Source organism: Artemia sp. Qi Xiang Cuo, chromosome 17, assembly GCF_049724085.1.
Source record: "Artemia sp. Qi Xiang Cuo chromosome 17, ASM4972408v1, whole genome shotgun sequence".
Taxonomy (NCBI): Eukaryota; Metazoa; Arthropoda; class Branchiopoda; order Anostraca; family Artemiidae; genus Artemia; species Artemia sp. Qi Xiang Cuo.
The window spans coordinates 27,782,066-27,803,326 of NC_142810.1; the positions used below are offsets into that span (position 1 = coordinate 27,782,066).

Here is a 21,261-nt window from a genome sequence, read left to right on the forward strand (position 1 = left end):
AAATAAAAATGACAAATCCAAATCCCAAGAAGTAAAATTTTCGAATTATGTTATTTACCAAGATTCAGTCATCCTAAGCAGTGTTACAGAAGCGGATCCGGATAAATAGCACACCTTTTCCCCAAACCAGCCTGAAGTCAGTGTAGCCTAAATGGGGGTGTCTTCATGGTTAACTTTGGTTAGCAAATTAAATGTTACGATAAACTGGTATTTTGATGTTTCTGTCCTTGAACAGAAAGCAATATTTTACATATGTTCAACTCACTGGAATCTTCCATCCAGCTGAAAGCAAGAGTTGCATTCAACTCTGATCTATAGAAGCAGAACAGGGAACAATGGGCTTTTAATCCAAGACAAAAAAGAATCTTGGATACCGACAAATCTTTTTTCTGCTTTTGTTACCATATTTCCTAGCATACAAAAATATTTCATAGGCTTCTACAAGATGGAAGGCTCACCGTTTTTTCCATAAGAAGGAAAAACAATAAAGTTTGTAATGATTAGAATCAGCTTGAAACGTTTATCATGACCAGAGTGAATTTTCTAAAAGCAGAGATATAAAATTTCAATTAAATCTGAAGCAAAAGGTGGTGCCATTTTCTTAAATCACTTGTACTCGTGCATACTTGGCCATAGTTGATTAAATACACGGTTTCTAGCGTACCTAAAGGACAATTAATTTTTTCCCCGTTTTAATTGCAGACCCAGACGAAAATCGCGTTTTCTTGGCAGTTTGATGATGAAAGCCATTAACTGAAGAAGAAATGTCACCTTAAAGGAACCTTTATATTATGTTTTCTGTTCCCCTCCTTTACACCAGATTCCACAAGCCTTAAAAACTCTCCGTAAGACCTTACATTAATGTAACCTTAAAAAGGAACGAAACGCAAAAGCCTTGACGGAAGGAGTTGAACAGATTTCAACTGTTTATGTTTACCTTTACAAAACCAAAATGGATCTTTTCGCAAAAAATAATCGAGTTTATAGAAGCTAGAAAATAGTTTTTTAGGCCAAAGGAGCCTTCTTTCAATGAAAAAAACTGAAAAAGTAGACTTAAAAACCTTGAGGCAAATATATACAGAAGAGAATTTTTTCCCTTGTGAAAAATGTATGGACAACATAATCATCTTCAATGGTGCCATGTTTTTCAAATTCAAAGCTTCTGCGAATGATTGCTATCATTTTCTTTGAGGATGTTCTACTTGCGTTCCAACAAAATAAAGTTCTAGAAAGAAGGGAACAGTTTCAATATGAAGGGAGATAAACATAAGAACCGTAACAACCTTAGTATTGAACGTTAAGTAAAGTTTTGTATTTAATATGTAGGGTCTTTAACGATGGAGTTCGACGGAATTCTTCGCAAGAACAAATCTTATCCCGAGAACTTTCCCGTATTTTGTGCTACCATCAGTCAAATCTTTCGAAAATTTGGCTGTAATATCGCCAAAATTTCTTGCAAGTTGAAAGTTTATCAAAAATGCAGACTGTTAGATTTTTCCTAGGAGGAGGAGGGGGGGCAACTAGGTCAGCTGCTTAGGGCGCCGCAGCTGGGGGGACCACGGCTGGGGGACTACCAGCTTTGATGAAATTTTTCACTTTGATTCAACTTGTTTTTGCTTATATTTGAGCCGGGACGGGGCTATTAATTTTCCCCCGAGCCCCACCAGCCCTAGGATCGGCTCTGTCTATAATAAGACTTGAAGACAAAAAAAACATGTGTAATTAATTGGTTAGTAGCATAAGGGGCAAGGCTTATGTCATAGAAAAATGAAGAAGAGAAAATCAAGAGATTAAGTATCGCTTGTCTGGTATCGTAAGTTAGAACAAGATTTACCTGCTGGTAATATTGGATTAACTCTCCTTCTTGTGTAACCTTCGTCCTTATGATCTGTGCACGTACGCTTGCATTTATTATGTGTGACTTTCGCATGTCTCCAACCCGGAACATAAGACACAACATACCATCACGAAGACAAATCACTGCGTTTCGACTGAACAAGAGTGTTTGCGCTCTCATCTTCGGTCTGGACAACTTGGCGAAAACTACACCAACCATAAAAGCCTGGAAAATCGTAACTTATCATTTTATTGAATATTAATCTCTGAAAAATCTAGAATTTCATATTATACAGTACGTCGAAACTTTTTCCTTACCTTTGTAACGGAAGGAAAGACAAAGAATGACTTTTTTTTACCTGAAATAAGACGGGCCTGAAATAACACCCACCAAAACGTCAGTAGGCATGCGATGACAGAGCTGGCAAATGTATTTCAAAGATTACAAACTATAAAGCTGTATTTCAAAAACCAACAAAGAGAAAAATCTCTAAAAAAAACAAACAAACGAGACTGTGGCCAGTGGAGAGAAAAGAAAACAACAAAAACAAAACAACGCGGATATTTCGCCTGTATACAAACAAGGCGTCTTCAGCACGAAAGAAACACAAGAAGAACTACATAAAAAAAAACATAAAACTAAAAACCAATAAAACCACCACCAAAAAAAAACAAAAACAAAAATGTACAATTGGCCCAAACTGATCCACGTAGGGAAAAGATGCTATTATAGAGTTACTTCAGTGATGACACCAGAGTAACTAGGAAAAATAAAAAAACTGTAAATTACTTTAATTATTCAGTTGCGAAATAATCCTTTTGTTAGCTATTACTGAAGCAAATCGTCTAGCAGGTAAAATAGTCCCCTGGTGATTATTTAAAATCTTAACTCCCTTATTGACTGTTGATTCACTCTTTAGAAGGTTATCATAAATTGGGTCAATATTTAAATTACCCGTGTCCCTATTTATGGAAATGTTAGAAAACATATGTTTTTTAATTTCTATGGCTTCCCTCGCCCATTGGGTGTAACCCTTATCATTAGAAATAGCTAAGGCTTCATCAAATTTTACAAAATGATCTGGTTGAAACCAAATATGCTCTGCTAAAGCTGAAACGAAAGTTTCTTGAGGCTTGCTTAATTGTAGGGTTTTTTCTATTGAGTTTCGGTGTTTAATAAACCTTTCAACAAATTGTTGGTGAGTCCTACCAATATAGAACTTCCCACAAGAACACGGAATTTTATAAACCACACTTAATAAATTTTCCCGAGTTATATCCTTACCAGAACTAAAAAAACCACCCATTGGCCTCAACGATTGGAAACATGTATCAAAACCAAATTTACGTAAAACCCGTGAAAGTTTCTCACCCAAACCAGGTACATATGGTAATGAAATGAATACAACTAACTTTGATACAACTAAATCTAAAGACTGAGAAACCCCAATAACCCTACTATCATGTTTAACCCGTCTATTTTCAATTATTTCATCAATGAACTTAATTGGATAACTATTACAAAACAAAATATCCCTCAAGTATAGCAAGTCCGAGTCCAGAAATTCCTGGGAACAAATTCTAAAAGCTCTATCCACTATTGAAATTACAACCCCCCCTTTTCACCGACATAGGGTGGTAAGAATGAAAATTTAAATACCTATCATTGTGCGTTGGTTTTCTGTAAATCGAGAAAAGTAAATGGAGATCCCTTATAAATAATTAAATATTCAGAAAAGGTAATTTATTATTATCCTCATACTCAACTATAAATTTAATATAATTATCAAAACTATTTAAATGCTTACAAAATATGTCTAAGGAGCCCAATTCATGTTTCCAAACGCACACCACATCATCCATGAACCTACCCCAGAAGCAAGGGGAGATTCTAAAACTGTTTATAGCGGAGGTTTCGATGGCATCTATGAATATATTTGCCAATAGAGGATAAAGAGAAGCCCCCATAGGTAACCCAAAAATTTGTCTATATAACACCCCTCGAAAACCAAAATAAAAAGAAAATTCATTTACCAGAATAATCGGTCTCATAATGAATTCAATATCCAGACTGGCTAAAGTCACATCCTGTATTAAATCAAAGTTTTTTGATTGCAAAAAGTTTCTAGTTTGTATGGCATGGGGGGGGGGGGGTACTTACTGTCCAATTATTCTTGACTTTAAAAAAACAGATCTAGAACTTTCAATTTAAATCGAATGAGGCTTTTTTCAAAGTCTATACGATTACCTCTTTGATAAAACCTTATATATGAACAATAGACAGCTTGCATAACTTATGGACAGCGATTGACAACAATTAATGGATTGAAAAAATAGCTCCAATTCGGGGGTTTAGACCATTTCACTTGCTGACACAAAGGGATCACGACTGTTTGGAATTGACCTTAATAGGATTTTGTGTGCCAAAGCAATTTTGCATCAATCACAGAGTATGTATTTTAACCTTATAATTGGATAATTATAATAGATTGTCTATGTGTTCTTCCCATAAGTTATAAACCCCCCTTAATAAGTTATGCCCCAGGACATAACTTAAAACGCCTACCTCTGGGCCCTGGTGGGCTGTGTCGACACCGGAGTTTTTTGTTATCAGAACTTTGAACTATTTTAACAAAATGGCTATCTCAAAATTTTTATCTGATGCATTTAGGGCTTGGAGGAGGAGGGGGGGGGGTTTGTTACCCTCCAATCTCTTTTGACTCTTAAAAAGTGAACAAGAACTTTCAATTTTCAGTCAAATGAGCCCTCTCTAAGTTTATACAAACATCTGATCCCTAAGGAATAATGGGAAGAATTTTGAAAATTCTCAAATTTTAATCCTTGTCTTGAGGGCTGTGGAGGAGTTGTCACCCTCAAAGGATTCATTTTCGAAACTTGTGACTACTGTCGATAAAGCGACTGCCTAAGAAATTGGATTGCGTGTGTCAGTAGTAATGGTTCAATCTATACAACGAGGGTGTCTCCCCATATAGCTATAATGATTCCGAGCAGAATGTCTCCCCATATAGCTATAACAGTTACAAGCAGAGTGTCTCCCGCCAATACAAGCAGACAGTGTAATGACCGGATTCAACTACCGTGAAAATTCGTGCTGATCTCTGTTCAAAGCGCGTTATGTTTTCATGGTAGTGATTCGTTTTCTTTGTATGAAATTTTGAAATTCTTTCTGTAATTTAATTTGTTAGTTGTGGTTGACTTATGTTTAACCTTGAACACGGATATAAGAACTCCGACCATGAATTATTTTATCAGTTCAGAATTAGCATTTGAAATATAATGATGCATTCAAACAAAAGGAATATTGACGAAAGCTACACGCAAGAAGTAAGTTATTCTTTTATATTCATAGTGGGTAAAGAAATTAATTCTACTAAAATTTATACAGACCCTATTATAGTTAACAGATTGTTAAATATTTTTTTACCTGGATCTCCAGAGGTCGGTAAAGAGCAATATCAAAACATGAAAAAAAGTATGTAAACGCTGCATTTAAATGGTTTGCGAGCTTAGCACATGAGGTAAATCATACCTATTTTTTATTCCGGGCCAAAGTTCCCCACATTCATTCCCCACCGGCCCAAAGTGCCACAATCGTCCACCCCCTCCCTCCAACCCCCCCCCCGCAACATTTTTTTTTTTACTTTTTTAAAATTTTTCTTACATCTCTTAGAATGTCATGAAACACACTTAAAAAACAAAAAATTCATATTTAATATTTTCCAAATTCAAAATGGGAATGATATATATATGTGTGTAAAAACTTTTACTATTAGAAAAATAATGTTTGTAGTGACCACTTTTTTTTCTGACAGTTTTTTTTAAATTTTTTTTCAACTTTTTTTTTACATCTCTAAAACATATCAGAAAAATAGAATGACACTTTTGATTTAATTTTTTAAACATATTCTTGTGTATACTATTGATGATTGATGAACATTACATATTTATTTAATTTAAGCCCTATTTTTTCAGATATAATATTGTTTGGTGTGATTGACACAGAATATATTGGTCTGAAATATTCCTCAACTGGCATTATTTTCGAAGCAACTTTCTTACTACTAGACGAACAACGACGTGAAATTCATAGCTACAAATGGAACGTCAGATACAATATGTATAAGTACGAGAAAAACAGATGGAGTCCAACACTAAATTTTATAAATCGAAACGGCTTTTACCTTAAAAAGAGTGAGAGAGACAAAACACATACAAATACGTAGATTTAGACACACAAACCGAGAAAGACATGCATTAGAATAAGCTAACACCCGCCCAAACTCACAGGCAAAAAGAGTGAGAGAGACAAAAACACATACAAATACGTAGATTCAGACACACAAACCGAGAAAGACATGCATTGGAATAAGCATACACCCACCCAGACTCTCAGGCAAAAAGAGTGAGAGAGACAAAAACACATACACATACGTAGATTCAGACACACAAACCGAGAAAGGCATGCATTGGAATAAGCAAACACCCACCCAGACGCTCAGGCAAAAAGAGTGAGAGAGACAAAAACACATACAAATACGTAGATTCAGACACACAAACCGAGAAAGGCATGCATTGGAATAAGCAAACACCCGCCCAGACTCACAGCAAAAAGAGTGAGAGAGACAAAAAAAACACATACAAAAACGTAGATTCAGACCCACAAACCGAGAAAGACATGCATTAGAATAAGCAAACACCCGCCCAGACACACAGGCAAAAAGAGGGAGAGAGACAAAAAAAAACACATACAAATACTTAGATTCATACAAACAAACCGAGGAAGTCCTGCATTTCAATCAGCGAGCACCCACCCAGACACATAGGCAAAAAGAGTGAGAGAGACAAAAACACATACAAATACGTAGATTCAGACAAACAAACCAAGAAAGACACGCATTGGAATAAGCAAACACCCGCCCAGACACACAGGCAAAAACGGTGAGAGAGACAAAAACATATAAAAATACGTGGATTCAGTCACACAAACCGAGAAAGGCATGCATTGGAATAAGCAAACACCCACCCAGACACATGGCGAAAAAGAGTGAGATAAACAAAAAAAACATACAAATACGTAGATTCAGTCACACAAACCGAGAAAGTCATGCATTGGAATAAGCAAACACCCACCCAGACACATGGAAAAAAACAGTGAGACCACTCACTCTTTTTGCCTGTGTGTCTGGGCGGGTGTTTGCTTATTCTAATGCATGTCTTTCTTGGTTTGTCGGTCTGAATCTACGTATTTGTATGTTTTTTTGTATCTCTCACTCTTTTTGCCTGTGAGTCTGGGCGGGTGTTTGCTTATTCCAATGCATGCCTTCCTCGCTTTGTGTGTCTGAATCTACGTATTTATATGTGTTTTTTGTGACTTACTCTTTTTGCTTGTGTGTTTGGGCGGGTTTTTGATTATTCCAATGCATGTTTTTTACGGTTTGTGTTTCTGAATCTACGTATTTGTATGTGTTTTTGTCTCTCTCACTCTTTTTGCCTGTGAGTTTGGGCGGGTGTTCGCTTATTCCAATGCATGTCTTTCTCGGATTGTGTGTCTAAATCTACGTATTTGTATGTGTTTTTGTCTCTCTCACTCTTTTTGCCTGTGAGTCTGGGCGGGTGTTCGCTTATTCCAATGCATGTCTTTCTCGGCTCGTGCGTCTGAATCTACGTATTTGTATGTGTTTTTTTGTCTATCTCACTCTTTTCGTCATGTGTCTGCGCGGGTGTTTGCTTATTACAATGCATGTCTTTCTCGGTTTGTGTGTCTGAATCTACGTATTTCTATGTGTTTTTGTCTCTCTCACTCTTTTTGCCTGTGTGTCTGGGCGGATGTTTGCTTATTCCAATGCATGTCTTTCTCGGTTTAAGGGTCTGAATCTACGTATTTGTATGTTTTTTTGTATATCTCACTCTTTTTGCCTCTGTGTCTGGGTGGGTGTTTGCTTATTTCAAATGCATGTCTTTCTCGGTTTGTGTGTCTGAATCTACGTATTTGTATGTGTTTTTGTTTCTCTCACTCTTTTTGCCTGTGAGTCCTCGGTTTGTGTGTCTGAATCTACGTATTTGTATGTGTTTTTGTCTCTCTCACTCTTTTTGCCTGTGTGTCTTGGCGGGTGTCGGCTTATTTCAATGCATTTCTTTCTCGGTTTGTGTGTCTGAATCTATATATTTGCATGTGTTCTTATCTCTCTCTTTGCCTATGTGTCTGGGCGGATGTTTGCTTCTCCCAGTGCCTGTCTTTGTTGGTTTGTATGTCTGAATCTATAGTCTCACTCTCTACCTGTGTATGTTTGTGAGCGTGTGTTTGTTTGTGTGTGTATGTGTTTGTGTGTGTGTGTGTGTATGTTTTTGTGTTTGTGTATGTATGTGTGTGTGTGTGTGTGTGTGTGTGTGTGTATGTGTGTGTGTATGTGTTTGTTTGTGTGTTTGTGTGTGTTTATGTGTTTGTGTCTGTGTATGTGTTTGTGTGTGTTTATTTGTATGTTTTTTTGTTTGTGTTTTTATTTGTGTGTGTTTTTATGTGTGTGTGTATGTGTGTGTGTGTGTTTTTGTTTATGTGTTTTTGTTTGTTTGTGTGTGTGTGTTTTTGTTTGTGTTTGTGTTTGTGTTTGTGTATGTTTTTGTTTATGTGTTTGTGTGTGTATATGTGTTTGTGTGTGTGTTTGTGTGTGTGTTTGTGTATGTATGTGTTTGTGTGTTTATGTGTTTGTGTGTGTTTCTGTGTTTGTGTGTGTGTATGTGTTTTTTTGTTTCTATTTGTTTGTGTGTGTTTTTTTGTTTGTGTGTGTTTTTGTGTGTGTTTGTTTTTGTGTGTGTGTATGTTTGTTTATGTGTGTTTTTTTTTGATTTTGTGTTTTTGTGTGTTTGTGTGTTTGTGTGGGTGTTTTTGTGTGTGTGTGTGTGTTGTTTTTTTTTTTGTTTTTTTCTGTTTTGCTTGTGTGTGTGTGAGTGTGTGTGGGTGCGTGCGTGAGTGGGGGAGCGAGAGTGTGCGTGCGTGTGTATGTGTGTGTGTGTTTGTATATGTGTATGTGTGTGTTTGTGTGTGTGTGTGTGTGTGTGTGTGTGTGTGTGTGTGTGTGTTTGTCTGTGTGTGTGTTTGTTTGTGTGTGGGTGTGTGTGTTCGTGTGTGTGTGTTTGTTTGTGTGTGTTTTTGTGTTTGTATCCATTTGATATGAGGAGGAGCATGAGTTTAGGTCTTTGGATATCTGATGCATTTTTCCATTGTTCTGAAATGTCTTTTGAAAAGTATTGCTAGGTGTTGGGGCATTCAAAAAGCTGTAAAGTAAAGTTGTGGGTGAAAAGGATGGGTACTTCAACTTGTAAAATGGGCTTAGGACGGACATTAAGAAAATAACTTGTTCTGAACTGTCTTTGAAACGTATTGCTTGATGATGTGGCATTCAAAAAGCTGTAAAGCATAGTTGCCGGTGAAATGGTTGGGAACTTCAACTTGTAAAATGGGTTTAGGAAGGACATTAAGAAAATAACTTGTTCTGAAATACCTTTGAAAAGTATTGCTTGGTGTTGTGGGCATTCAAAAAGCTGTGAAGTATAGTTTTCGGTGAAAAAGTTGGGTACTTCAACTTGTAAAATGGGTTTAGGAGTGACATTAAGAAAAAAAAGTCGTAAATTAAAGTTATGGTGAAAAGGATGAGTACTTCAACTTGTAAAATTGGTTTAGGAGGTACATTAAAAAAGGAACTTGTTCTGAAATGCCTTTTGAAAAGTATTTCTCGGTGTTGGTTGTAAAGGATGGCTACTTATACCTGTAAAATGGGTGAAGGAAGGACATTAAGAAAAGAACTTGTTCTGAAATGCTTTTGAAAAGTATTGCTTGATGTTGGGGTATTCGAAAAGCCTTATAGTAGAGTTGTGAGGAAAAGGATGGGTCCTTCAACTTGTAAAATGGATTTAGGACGGTCACTAAGAAAAGAACTTGTTCTGAAATGTCTTTTGAAAAGTATTGATTGATGTTGGAGCATTCAAAAAGCTGTAAAGTAAAGTTGTGGGTGAAAAGGATGGTTACTTCAACTTGTAAAATTGGTTTAGGAAGGACATTAAGAAAAAACTTGTTCTGAAATGCCTTTGAAAAGTATTGCTTGATGTTTGGGTGTGGAAAAAAGTCGTAAAGTAAAGTCGTGGGGAAAAAGATAAGTACTTTAACTTGTAAAATGGGCTTAGGAGGGACATTAGCAAAGGAACTTGCTCTGAAATGTCTTTTGAAAAGTATTGCTTGATCTTGAGGTGTGCAAAAAGTCGTAAAATAAAGTTGTGGTGAAAAAGATAACTACTTCAACTTGAAAAATTGGTTTATGAAGGACATTAAGAAAAAACTTGTTCTGAAAAAATATAATAGAGCCTTTTGAAAAGTATTGTTTGATGTTTGAGTGTGGAAAAAAGTCGTAAAGTAAAGTTGTGGTGAAAAAGACGGGTACTTCAAGTTGGAAAATGGGTTTAGGAGGGACATTAAGAAAGGATGTTGCTCTGATATGCCTTTTGAAAGGTATATTTTGGTGTTGAGGTATCCAAAAAGCTGTAAAGTAAAGTTGTGGGTGAAAATGATGTATGGTTCAAGTTGTGAAATGGTTTTAGGAGGGACAATAAGAAATGAAGTTGCTCTGAAATGCCTTTTGATAAGTATTTCTTGGTGTTGAGGTATCCAAAAAGCTGTAAAGTAAAGTTGTGAGTGAAAAGGATGGGTACTTCAAGTTGGAGAATGGGTTTAGAAGTGACATTAAAAAAGAAGTTGCTCTGAAATGCCTTTGAAAGGTATCGCTTGGTGTTGGAGCATTTAAAAAGCTGTAAAGTAAAGTTGTGGGTGAAAAGGATTGGTACTTCAAATTGGAAAATGGGTTTAGAAAGGGACATTAAGAAAGGAACTTGCTCTGAAATGCCTTTTGAAAGGTATTTCTTGATGTTGAGGTATCCAAAAAGCTGTAAAGTAAAGTTGTGGGTGAAAAGGAAGGATGCTTCAACTTGTAAAATGTGTTTAGAATAAACATTAAGAAGAGATGTTGCTCTGAAATGTCTTTTGAAAGGTATTTCTTGGTGTTGGGGTATCCAAAAAGCTGTAAAGTAAAGTTGTGGGTGAAAAGGAAGGATGCTTCAACTTATAAAATGGGTTTAGAAAGGACATGAAGAAGGAACTTGCTCTGAAATGTCTTTTGAAAAGTATTTCTTGGTGTTAAAGTATCCAAAAAGCTGTAAAGTATAGTTGCGGGTGAAAAGGTTGGGAACTTCAACATGTAAAATGGGTTTAGGAAGGACATTAAGAAAATAACTTGTTCTGAAATGCCTTTTGAAAAGTATTGCTTGGTGTAGTGGGCCTTCGAAAAGCTGTGCAGTATAGTTATGGGTGAAAAAGTTGGGTACTTAAACTTGTAAATTGGGTTTAGGAGGGACATTAAGAAAAGAACTTGTTCTGAAATGCCCTTTGAAAAGTATTGCATGGTTTTGGAGCATTAAAAATGCTGTAAAGTAAAATTTTAGGTGAAAAGGATGAGTACTTCAATTTGTAAAATGGGTTTAGGACGGTCACTAAGAAAAGAACTTGTTCTGAAATGTCTTTGAAAAGTATTGTTTGATGTTGGAGCATTCAAAAAGCTGTAGAGTAAAGTTGTGGATGAAAAGGATGGTTACTTCAACTTCTAAAATGGGTTTACAATGGAAATTATGAAAAGAACTTGTTCTGAAATGTCTTTGAAAAGTATTGCATGATATTGGCGCATTCATAAGCTGTAAAGTAAAGTTGTGGGTGAAAAGGATGGATGCCTCAACTTGTAAAATGGGTCTAGGAGGGATTTTAAGAAAGTAACTTGCTCCTAAATGCCTTTTGAAAAGTATTGCTTGGTGTTGAGTTATCCAAAAAGTTGTAAAGTAAAGTTGTGAGTGAAAAGGATGGGTACTTCAAGTTGGAAAATGGGTTTAGAAGGGACATTAAGAAAATAAGTTGCTCTGAAATGCCTTTTGAATGGTATTTCTTGGTGTTGAGGCATCCAAAAAGCTGTAAAGTAAAGTTGTGAGTGAAAAGGATGGATGCTTCAACTTGTAAAATTGTTTTAGGAGGAACATTAAGAAAGGAACTTGCTCTGAAATGCCCTTTGAAAAGTATTGCTTGGTGTTGAGATATCCAAAAAGCTGTAAAGTAAAGTTGTGGGGGAAAAGGACGGGTACTTCAAGTTGGAAAATAGGCTTAGAAGGGACATTAAGAAAGGAACTTGCTCTGAAATGCCTTTTGAAATGTATTTCTTGGTGTTGAGATATCTAAAAAGCTGTAAAGTAAAGTTGTGGGTGAAAAGGATGGTTAATTCAACTTGTAAAATTGGTCTATGAATGACATTAAGAAAAAAAACTTGTTCTGAAATGTCTTTTGAAAAGTATTTCTTGGTGTTGTGGTATGCAAAAGACTGTAAAGTAAAGTTGTGTGTGAAAAAGATAAGTGCTTCAAGTTGGAAAATAGATTTAGAAGGGACATTGAGAAAATAGCTTGTTCTGAAATGCCCTTTGAAAAGTATTGCTTGGTTTTGGGGCATTCAAAAAGATGTAAAGTAAAGTTGTGGGTGAAAAGGACGGGTACTTTAACTTGTAAAATAGGTTGAGGATGGATATTAAGAAAGGAACTGGTTTTGAAATGTCATTTGAAAAGTATTGCTTGGTGTTGGAGCATTCAAAAGTTGTAAAGTAAAATTGTGGGAGAGAAGGATGGGTACTTCAAGTTGGAAAATAGGTTTAGAAGGGACATTAAGAAAAGAACTTGTTCTGAAATACCTTTTGAAATGTATTGCTTGGTGTTGTGGCCTTCAATAGCTGTAAAGTAATGTTGTGGGTGAAAAGTATGGGTACTTCAACTTGTAAAATGGGTTTGGGAGGGACATTAAGAAAAGAACTTGTTCTGAAATGCCTTTTGAAAAGTATTTCTTGGTGTTGGGGTATTCAAAAGCTGTAAAGTAAAGTTGTGGGTGAGAAGGATGGGTACTTCAAGTTGGAAAATGGGTTTGGAAGGGACATTAAGAAAGTAAGTTGTTCTGAAATGTCTTTTTAAAAGTATTGCTTGGAGTTGGGGCATTCAAAAAGCTGTAAAGTAAAGTTGTGGGTGAAAAGGATGGGAACTTCAACTTGTAAAATGAGTTTAGGAGGGACATTGAGAAATGAACTGGTTCTGAAATGCCATTTGAAAAGTATTGCTTGGTGTTGGAGCATTCAAAAGCTGTAAAGTAAAGTTGTGGGTGAGAAGGATGGGTACTTCAATTTGTAAAATAGGTTTAGAAGGGACATTAAGAAACTAACTTGTTCTGAAATGCCCTTTGAAAAGTATTACTTGGTGTTGTGGCCTTCAAGAGCTGTAAAGTAATGTTGTGTGTAAAATGGATGAGTTCTTCAACTTGTAAAATGGGTTTAGGAAAGATATTAAGAAAGGAACTGGTTCTGAAACGGCTTTGAAAAGTATTGCTTGGTGCTGGAGTATTCAAAAAACAGTAGAGTAAACTTGTGGGTGTAAAGGATTGGTACTTCAATTTATAAAATGGGTTTAGGATGGACATTAAGAAAAGAAATTGTTCTGAAATGGCTTTGAAAAGTATTGCTTGGTGTCGGAGCATTCAAAAATCAGTATAGCAAAGTTGTGGGTGAAAGGGATTGGTACTTCAACTTTTAAAATGGGTTTAGGATGGACATTAAGAAAATAACTTGTTCTGAAAAGATATAATAAAGCCATAAAAAGTATTAAAAATGGGGCCTCAGGGGCCTTTGGGGTGCTGAGGGTCCTTTGGGGGTCTGGGGGGGCCTTTAGGGCCGGGTGGTCCTTTGGGGACCTGGTGAGGGTCTTTGGGGGCTGGGGGAGGGCCTTTGGGGGGCCCGGGGAGGGCCTTTAGGGGTCCGGGGGCCCTTTGGGAGCCTGGGGGACCTTTGAGGACCGGGGCTTCCTTCGGGGTTGGGGTAGGGGGATTGGAACCCTTTGGGGTTGGGGTAGGGGGATCGGAACCCTTTGGGGTTGGGGTAGGGGACCTCATGACACTGTTAAAATACAACTTTTGTAAGCTATTTTATGAGGGCATATAAGGTTTTTATTGAATGGGCGGTAGTATAAACATCAGATGGGGCTTATTTGATTTGATATTGGAAGTTATAGTGCCCTTTTTAAGAGTCAAAATGATTTGAGGGCAAACAGCCCCCCCCTCCACACTCAGCATTTGCCTAAGCACATCCAATCAAAATTTGGAGATAAAAATTTTATTCAGCTTAGTTGAAGGTTTTGGAAATTATGTCTGTGGGGAGGACAACCCCTACAGCTTTCAGGGAAAGGGTTGTAAGTTATGCCCTTGGGGCATATAAGGTTCTTACAAAAAGGGTGGTCGTATATGCTTTGGAAGGGATTCATTAAATTTGTAATCATAAGTTCTAGTGATCTTTTTAAGAGTCAAAGTAATCGGAGCGCAGCTACCCCCCCCCCTCCGCCCCACCCACACAAACACGGCGGGTTTTGCTGAGATGTATCCAATAGATATTTTGATACAGTTCTTTTATTCAAAATAGTCCAAATGTCACATAACAAGGCTTTTGAGGTTGATACAAACCACCAGAACCTGAGGATTGTAAGTTATGTACCCTGGGACAATTAAGGTTCTTATGGAAGGGATGGTTGTCTAAGCTTTAGAGGTGGCTAATTTGGTTGAAATTGGAAGTTCTAGTTCCGTTTTAAGAGTTAATAGTGATAAAGGTCAAGTAGCACCCCAACCCAACTACCCCTCTTTTCACCAAATGCACCTTATTAAAATTGTACGATGACAATTCTGTTTAAAATAGTCCAAAGAACATATAAAAATACTTCCAGGGTTGGCAAAACCCCCAGAGCCCTGTAGCAAGGGCTTTAAGTTTTGCCCTGGGGGCATGTAAGGGGGCATGTTGGAATGGGTGGTCGTATTGGATTCAGATGGGTCTAATTTGATTTTAAATTTGAAGTTATAGGGCCCTTTTTAAGAGTCAAAGTGATTTGAGAGAACACCTTCCCCTCCGCGCCCCCCGCCGATCATTTCCCATAAAAAATATCCAGGCAAAGTTTTGGGACATCAATTTTTACAGTATTGTTGAAAGGTTCAGTAATTATGCGTAGCAATAGTTGTTGCAGCATTAGTAGCAGTATGTAAATAGCCCCTTTTTTCAACATCCCCTTCAACGCACGATGAAATTTTTTACTTAATATCATCAACCGGTTCTGAAGCATTGCTAATACGTCCCCTTGACAACCTATATGGGCATAGTGTTTCGATTTATTTCAATACAATTACAATATTGCCCAAAACTTTCGCCTTAATATCCTTAGGTTTAGTAGTTTTAGTAGTTGCACTAGTTAATGGTAATAGTCTTTAGTTTAGTAGCAGCATTAGTAGTAGCAGTAGTTGTAGGAGTAAAATTATTAGTATCATGATACAAATATTGTGTTTTGGTTAGTTCAACATCCCCCACAACAAGAGTTGCAAGTTTTAATTTCACACATGAAACTGTTCCTAAGATATTACTGATATGCCATTTTGACAACCTGCATACGGATGGCAGGTCGTCATCGGTACAACAGAAATATTCTCTGAGAATTTCACCTTCATAAGTTTCGGATTTTAGATTGCGAGAAGACACTGTGTGTATTCATTTAATGCTGCTTCTACGGTTACTATAACTAACGACACTAATGGCATTAAGTTGAAACTTTTAAGGAACGTTTAGGAGAAGTTTCAATTAAACAAAAAACCTATAAGCATGCAGGTAATAAAGGGCATATAAGCACTACAGAGCATATAAGGACATAGGTAGTAATGCTTTATCATAGCTAGTAATAGCATTAATATTTTAAAGGAGCTAATTTGACTGAAAATTAAAAGTTCTAGTGCCCTCTTAAGAGTCAAAAATGATTCGTTAGCAATCAGCCCTCCTCTTTAGCGCATAAATTTCCAGACACTTCCAATCAAAATTTCAAGACAGCCATTTTGTTCAGCATAGCTGAATGGTCTAGTAACTATATCTCTAGGGTTATTGGGTTGGTCAACCCCCCACAGTTATATATTTTGCCCATTATGCTTAAAAACTAAATGCAGCTTTAAAATTAAATCAAAACACACTGTTTGTATGTTGTTTGCCAATAAGACATCTCAGCAATATACCAAGAACAACTGAGAGTATTAATTTCAAATTCTATTGGCTACTTCTATTGCTACTTCTTCTCTCAATATTTTACTAAATCAAAAGAGTGTAATTGTATCCACGCTGTGAAAGAGAATTGATATAATTTTTTGGGAATGGTATTAACTTTTATTTATCAGGTCAACTAGAGGATGTATATGACTAAATTATATATATATATATATATATATATATATATATATATATATATATATATAATATATATATATATATATATATATATATATATATATATATATATATATATATATATATATATATATATATATATATGTTAAAATTCTGTTGTTAAAAATTGCTGAAAAAGTCTCTCCAGCATATAAATAGCAGGCTAAACTGTAAAATTCTTAAAGGAAAACTGGAAAGATTCAAACTATTATTTTCTAATTCCCTGAAAAAGAGTATGTCAATATAAAATGAATAAAAATTAATTAAAAAACTCTTTTCACAAAATAAGTTTTTAAAAAAAAGTAAAGAACTCCATTAAACCAAAAATAAACAAAATTAAAATCAAACAATCTACCAAGAATACAACTACCACAAATCAGTATCAATAAATAACAGAAATTAAAATAAATAACAGAGGCAAACTCAAAACGAGTAGAAATTAAAATGAGTAGGGTTTAAAACTCCTTTGCTTTCTAAAAGCCAGAATATAATTTGTACTTTACTGAAAAAAATTTCTTTTAAATGTTTTCACTTTTATAACTTTAAGAAATCAAAAATTAATCAAGATTTTAAGGAATAAATATCAGCATATGCATATTAAACTGACAATGCACATTCATTTGAATTTTTTTCTGTAAAGTACAAATTATATTCTGTGAACTAAACATTAGATTCAAAACAAAATATAGTGTCTGATTCCTGAATTCAAATAAATGTGCAATATGCTCCAAAAATTTTATGTTTTTATTGAAGGACAAATACACTTTTATAATAGAAAATATTGTTAAACTGATAAAAACAGTTTTCATACAAAATAGCTTCTTTAAATACCGGCTATTCTTCCGAAATTACTATCAAGCTAATTGAAAATGCTATTCGAAAACCTGATCACACTGACAGAGGATTAACCAGCACGAGTCTCAAGAAGGAGTAAAAATTTAAGAATATTTTCTATAAACTCTCCTTTCCAAGAATGAAAATTTAGCTTTAAAAAATGAAAATGACACAGAAAAAAAGGTACGCTATGGTATGTTTTACCTGTATCATGACTCCGCTGATTGACTGGCAGCACATGACCACAATAGCCACAGGACACTCTTCTGTCGTGTGTCTTGCACCATAACCAATAGTGTGTTGGGTTTCCACACTAAATAGAAAGCACGATGCAAAACTGTAAATTTCCATGACACACGGCGTAAAATTCCCACTTGACTGCATCGCTATAAGATTAGTAAATATTTATTCAAATAATTACAACCTTTTCTGCCGTTATAAGGGTAAAAACAGCGTTTCAAGAAACACATATTTTGAACAATGATTTTTTGATCAGGTTATCTACAGGGCCTACTTAATTTACGCTTTATTTCTTGCGAAGCGCACTTTGAGGATCATATCCAGCATAATGCTGAAAAATTCCCATTCTTTACTGTCAGAACATGTCATATCTCCTTGCAAATTTCGAAGAGCGTACAAATGCCACCAGTTAGAAATTTCTGCTAGGAGTTCTGTCTCTGTTCTCAGTCCTGATCTATACAACTCTTTTAAGAACCCCATGTTCACCAGCTCACACCCTCATTGATAGGCTAGCCTGCAAAAATAAGTTTTATACTATAAATACCATTTACGGTTACCAATCCTACTATTCCTACTGTACCAATGATAAAATCGGCCAAATTCATGGACTTGCATTTCTTTTACATATTGCAATAATAAGTTAATGTTTGCTATAATTTTGCATGCAACCCCGTATTTTCAAACTGCAATTACTCAAAATCTGTTTACTGCAGGGAATATGTTAGGAATTTGAACGCTTGACTCATTAGCATTTTTAAGATGATAATATTCATTTTCTTCTACGAATCTCGAACACTTTATTGGCTTCAAATGTACAGTAAGTGCGGGTTACTTTTAGATAAATTTGCAAAAGATTCAATCCACTAGCGTCCAAGGTACTTTTGAGTAGGCCAGCAAGCCCTCAGAGCAAAACATTTTCTGATATTGGCTGTGGGGGGGGGGGGTCTTTGGAGGCTATATTATTGGTGTCAGGATAATCTCGAGTGGGTATTCAATGTCCTATACCACGATAACTAATCATTTTATTCTGTCTAAGAAGGCTCCAAAGATGGAACTGATTTTTAGCACGTAAGCGAGAGATTTCAGCATCCATAAGCTTAGGATGCTCTTGGCTAATTACCTGGTTGTCAGTCCCCTGAGCCGGCACTAAACATATCTACTCATTTTAGCATTTTTTAAAAAGAGCGATGGAAGAATTTGGGAGGGATACGAGATTTCCTGAGCTATAGAATTATTAGTGAGTTACAAACTGCAACAAGAATTTAAATATAATCTAGATCGTCACTGCGAATATCTCCAAATAGGTGAAAGACGGTACATTCTCTGCATATAAAAGACATAAGATTAAATATAAGAATATTTTGTCTAAAATCCGAGATAAAACTAGAAAATAAAATAAAATCAAAACTGGACATTTTAGTGAAATATTTGACGGTCATCATCAGCAGAGCGTAAGAAAAAAATCAGACTTAATTAGCTCCCTGTCCCTACTGTTCAATAACTTTTTGTGGAGTTTTCTCGTTTACTATTAGAAAAGACGGTACTGGTGCATTATACGGTCACTTCTAAAAAGTCAAGTTTGGTTAATGCTAATGAAATAAAATAAAATAGGATGAATATATAATAGTTTATAAACAAATTTGGGTGATATATTTGTACATTAGGGGGGGGGGGGGTAGGGTAAAGCATAGCATATATCAAATGCGTAACCTAACCTAACCTAGGTACCTCCCCCCCCGAAACCCCAAAAAACAACAGTTTAAATATTGTAAACGCAATGAAAACCACGCTTTGCATTGCGTTTCTCTATAGCGGTCTCTTACATTTAACCCGTCTGGCTGGTTTTTCCGAGGGGCTAATAACTGATCGTCGCAGGTGTCCCTTCCTTCGTGCCTCCGTGCCTCCGGCACACCTGAAACAGCGTGTTCCTGGAAGCGAAGGAACACAGTTTTATCTTTGGCTTATGGAAAATGTACAGCATGTTTTTTATGAACTTAAAGTTTCTCGTCTTGAGAGGTTATCTTTACTTGGTCGTGTTGTTTACTGCGTTCGACATTGGAGATCCTGGGTCCTAAAAAGTGGACATTATGCTTTGAACGAGAATTTTATTGCCACAAACCTTTACCATTGCCTAGAGATAAAATTGCATTTCCTGGTGCTTCTCATTCGTCGATTCAAACGGCTCGAGCTCGAACATCTTTTCAAACTCTCCGACATGAATAGCCAACCGTGTGAAGATTTTTTTTAGGAAGATGCGGTCTCAGACCAGCACTTACAGTACTGTAATAAACTTTTCTTTCCTCCAACTTCTACATCGAATTCGTTGATATGAAAGTATAACGGATTTTGAAGCTCAATATTCTAATGAACAGTTGTCCTTGCCCAAGGCTAAGCGAGTTAGATCCATTGGTGTTGTGTCTGTCAGTTCCGATTTTTCTTTGCCTGGGGACAATGAAATCAAGCTTGTATTGAAAGCCAGCAAATAATGAAAGCCTTGATACCCGACAACATACTTTCTGCTTTTGGTCATCAAGTACCGAATGTTCGTCTTTCTGCACTTCACGACAGTGACTCAGACGATGACTCAGAGGAAAATACTCTGTCCGATAAGCAGAAAAAGGCTTCCGCGACTGACACTGAATCGGGCTCAGAAAGTGACGGCATCTTTTAAGATTTGCCTGTGATTGCTCACTGTGTGAAACACCAAGTTGAGAAAAATTGGGTTAGTGAGCCTGTGACGAACATGAAGAATTCTAGGTTTTGTCTTGTCAAGACTCCTGACGGCCCATAACACCAATAAAAAATCCACGCTGGTGTGACTTCTGAGGGAAAGCTCTGAGAAGCTGAGTAGTGACCGATTAAAACGGGTGATGGTCCAGGGCCGACGAGTAGGACTACGTGAGTCGCCACAAACCAATGCAGAGGTCGGTGTGAAATCGGAACTGCGTATCAGTGAATGGTGCGTTTACAGACCGGTTGGCAGGAAACAGAGAGTATTAGTTGGGCGGGTCATACAGTTTGGCTACTTGTCTCGGTGAAGATGTCACTCTGTTGACACGCAGAATATGGCGATGCCGTTCCCTGACGACATAGGAATTCTGTGCCAGTGGTTCCAGCTAAATGCTGATCTCAGATTAACTGCCACATTGGTAGACCAGGGTTACTGTGACTCCAGCCTGTATATCATGCATTCAGCAGAACCCGTTTCTATGGAAATTGGCACCAACATTGTCTTTGGCTTTGACTCAGACGTCTTCAAAAAGCTGAATTCATTCATCCAGAAGAAAGTGTTCCACTTTTTTGATGTCTCTTCAGCATCGCAATCATCATGTTAAAAATGGCACCTAAACCCAAAACTGACCTCAAGACCATAACCACCACCATCGCCATGTTCTGTGTGTCAACAGAAGGAATTTTGTTTAACATTTTTCAGAGGTAGTTGTTATTTTTTTCTCTCCCCTCCTCCTCTCCACTCGGTTAAATTTTAATACAAAACCATGTAAATCTTACAACTTTATACATTATCATATCACCTAAACTTCAAAAAGAAAAATGTATTATATACCAGTCAATGTATTAGTGGACATGAAGGCACACTACCATTTAAATTTTTTCTTGCCAAATATCTATCACTCCCCCCGTTCCAGGGCGTCCTTCCCCCTCTAGGAGACGCTTTTCCGTTGACATTTTTACTTCAATTTCTTAAAATTCATATCCTTCAATTTTCACTAGTACAAATTCGAATTTTAAAGGTCGTCTTCTAAAAGACTTATTCTTTAAACTTAAAAAATTTCTTACACAAAACAAATTATATGCTCTCCCGTAAATTGGGTGTCCTCCGTCCACGTGTAACCCATTCTTGCGGTGGCACTTTTTTCCCTCTTTTTTTTTTAGCCCTTTTTACGACCAACCTTAATCAACAAAAAAAAAAAAAAATACAACCAACCCATCAACAAAAAACAAAAAATAACCTTA

At 36.4% G+C, this 21,261-nt stretch overlaps 1 protein-coding gene across 4 annotated transcripts in view; it reads right to left on the reverse strand.

Annotated features, from left to right (window-relative positions):
• The window catches only part of LOC148942068 (ATP-sensitive inward rectifier potassium channel 12-like), a 75,527-nt gene that overhangs the window by 20,324 nt on the left and 33,942 nt on the right, over positions 1 to 21,261 (reverse strand). For all 4 annotated transcript variants that reach the window (XM_089103454.1, XM_089103456.1, XM_089103455.1 and 1 more), the window contains exons 3-4: positions 17,251 to 17,432; positions 1,835 to 2,062 (exon numbers count right to left, since the gene is read on the reverse strand). In XM_089103454.1, coding sequence (XP_088959580.1) covers positions 1,835 to 2,062; positions 17,251 to 17,432 — 410 coding nt within the window. The remainder of the gene's footprint in view (positions 1 to 1,834; positions 2,063 to 17,250; positions 17,433 to 21,261) is intronic.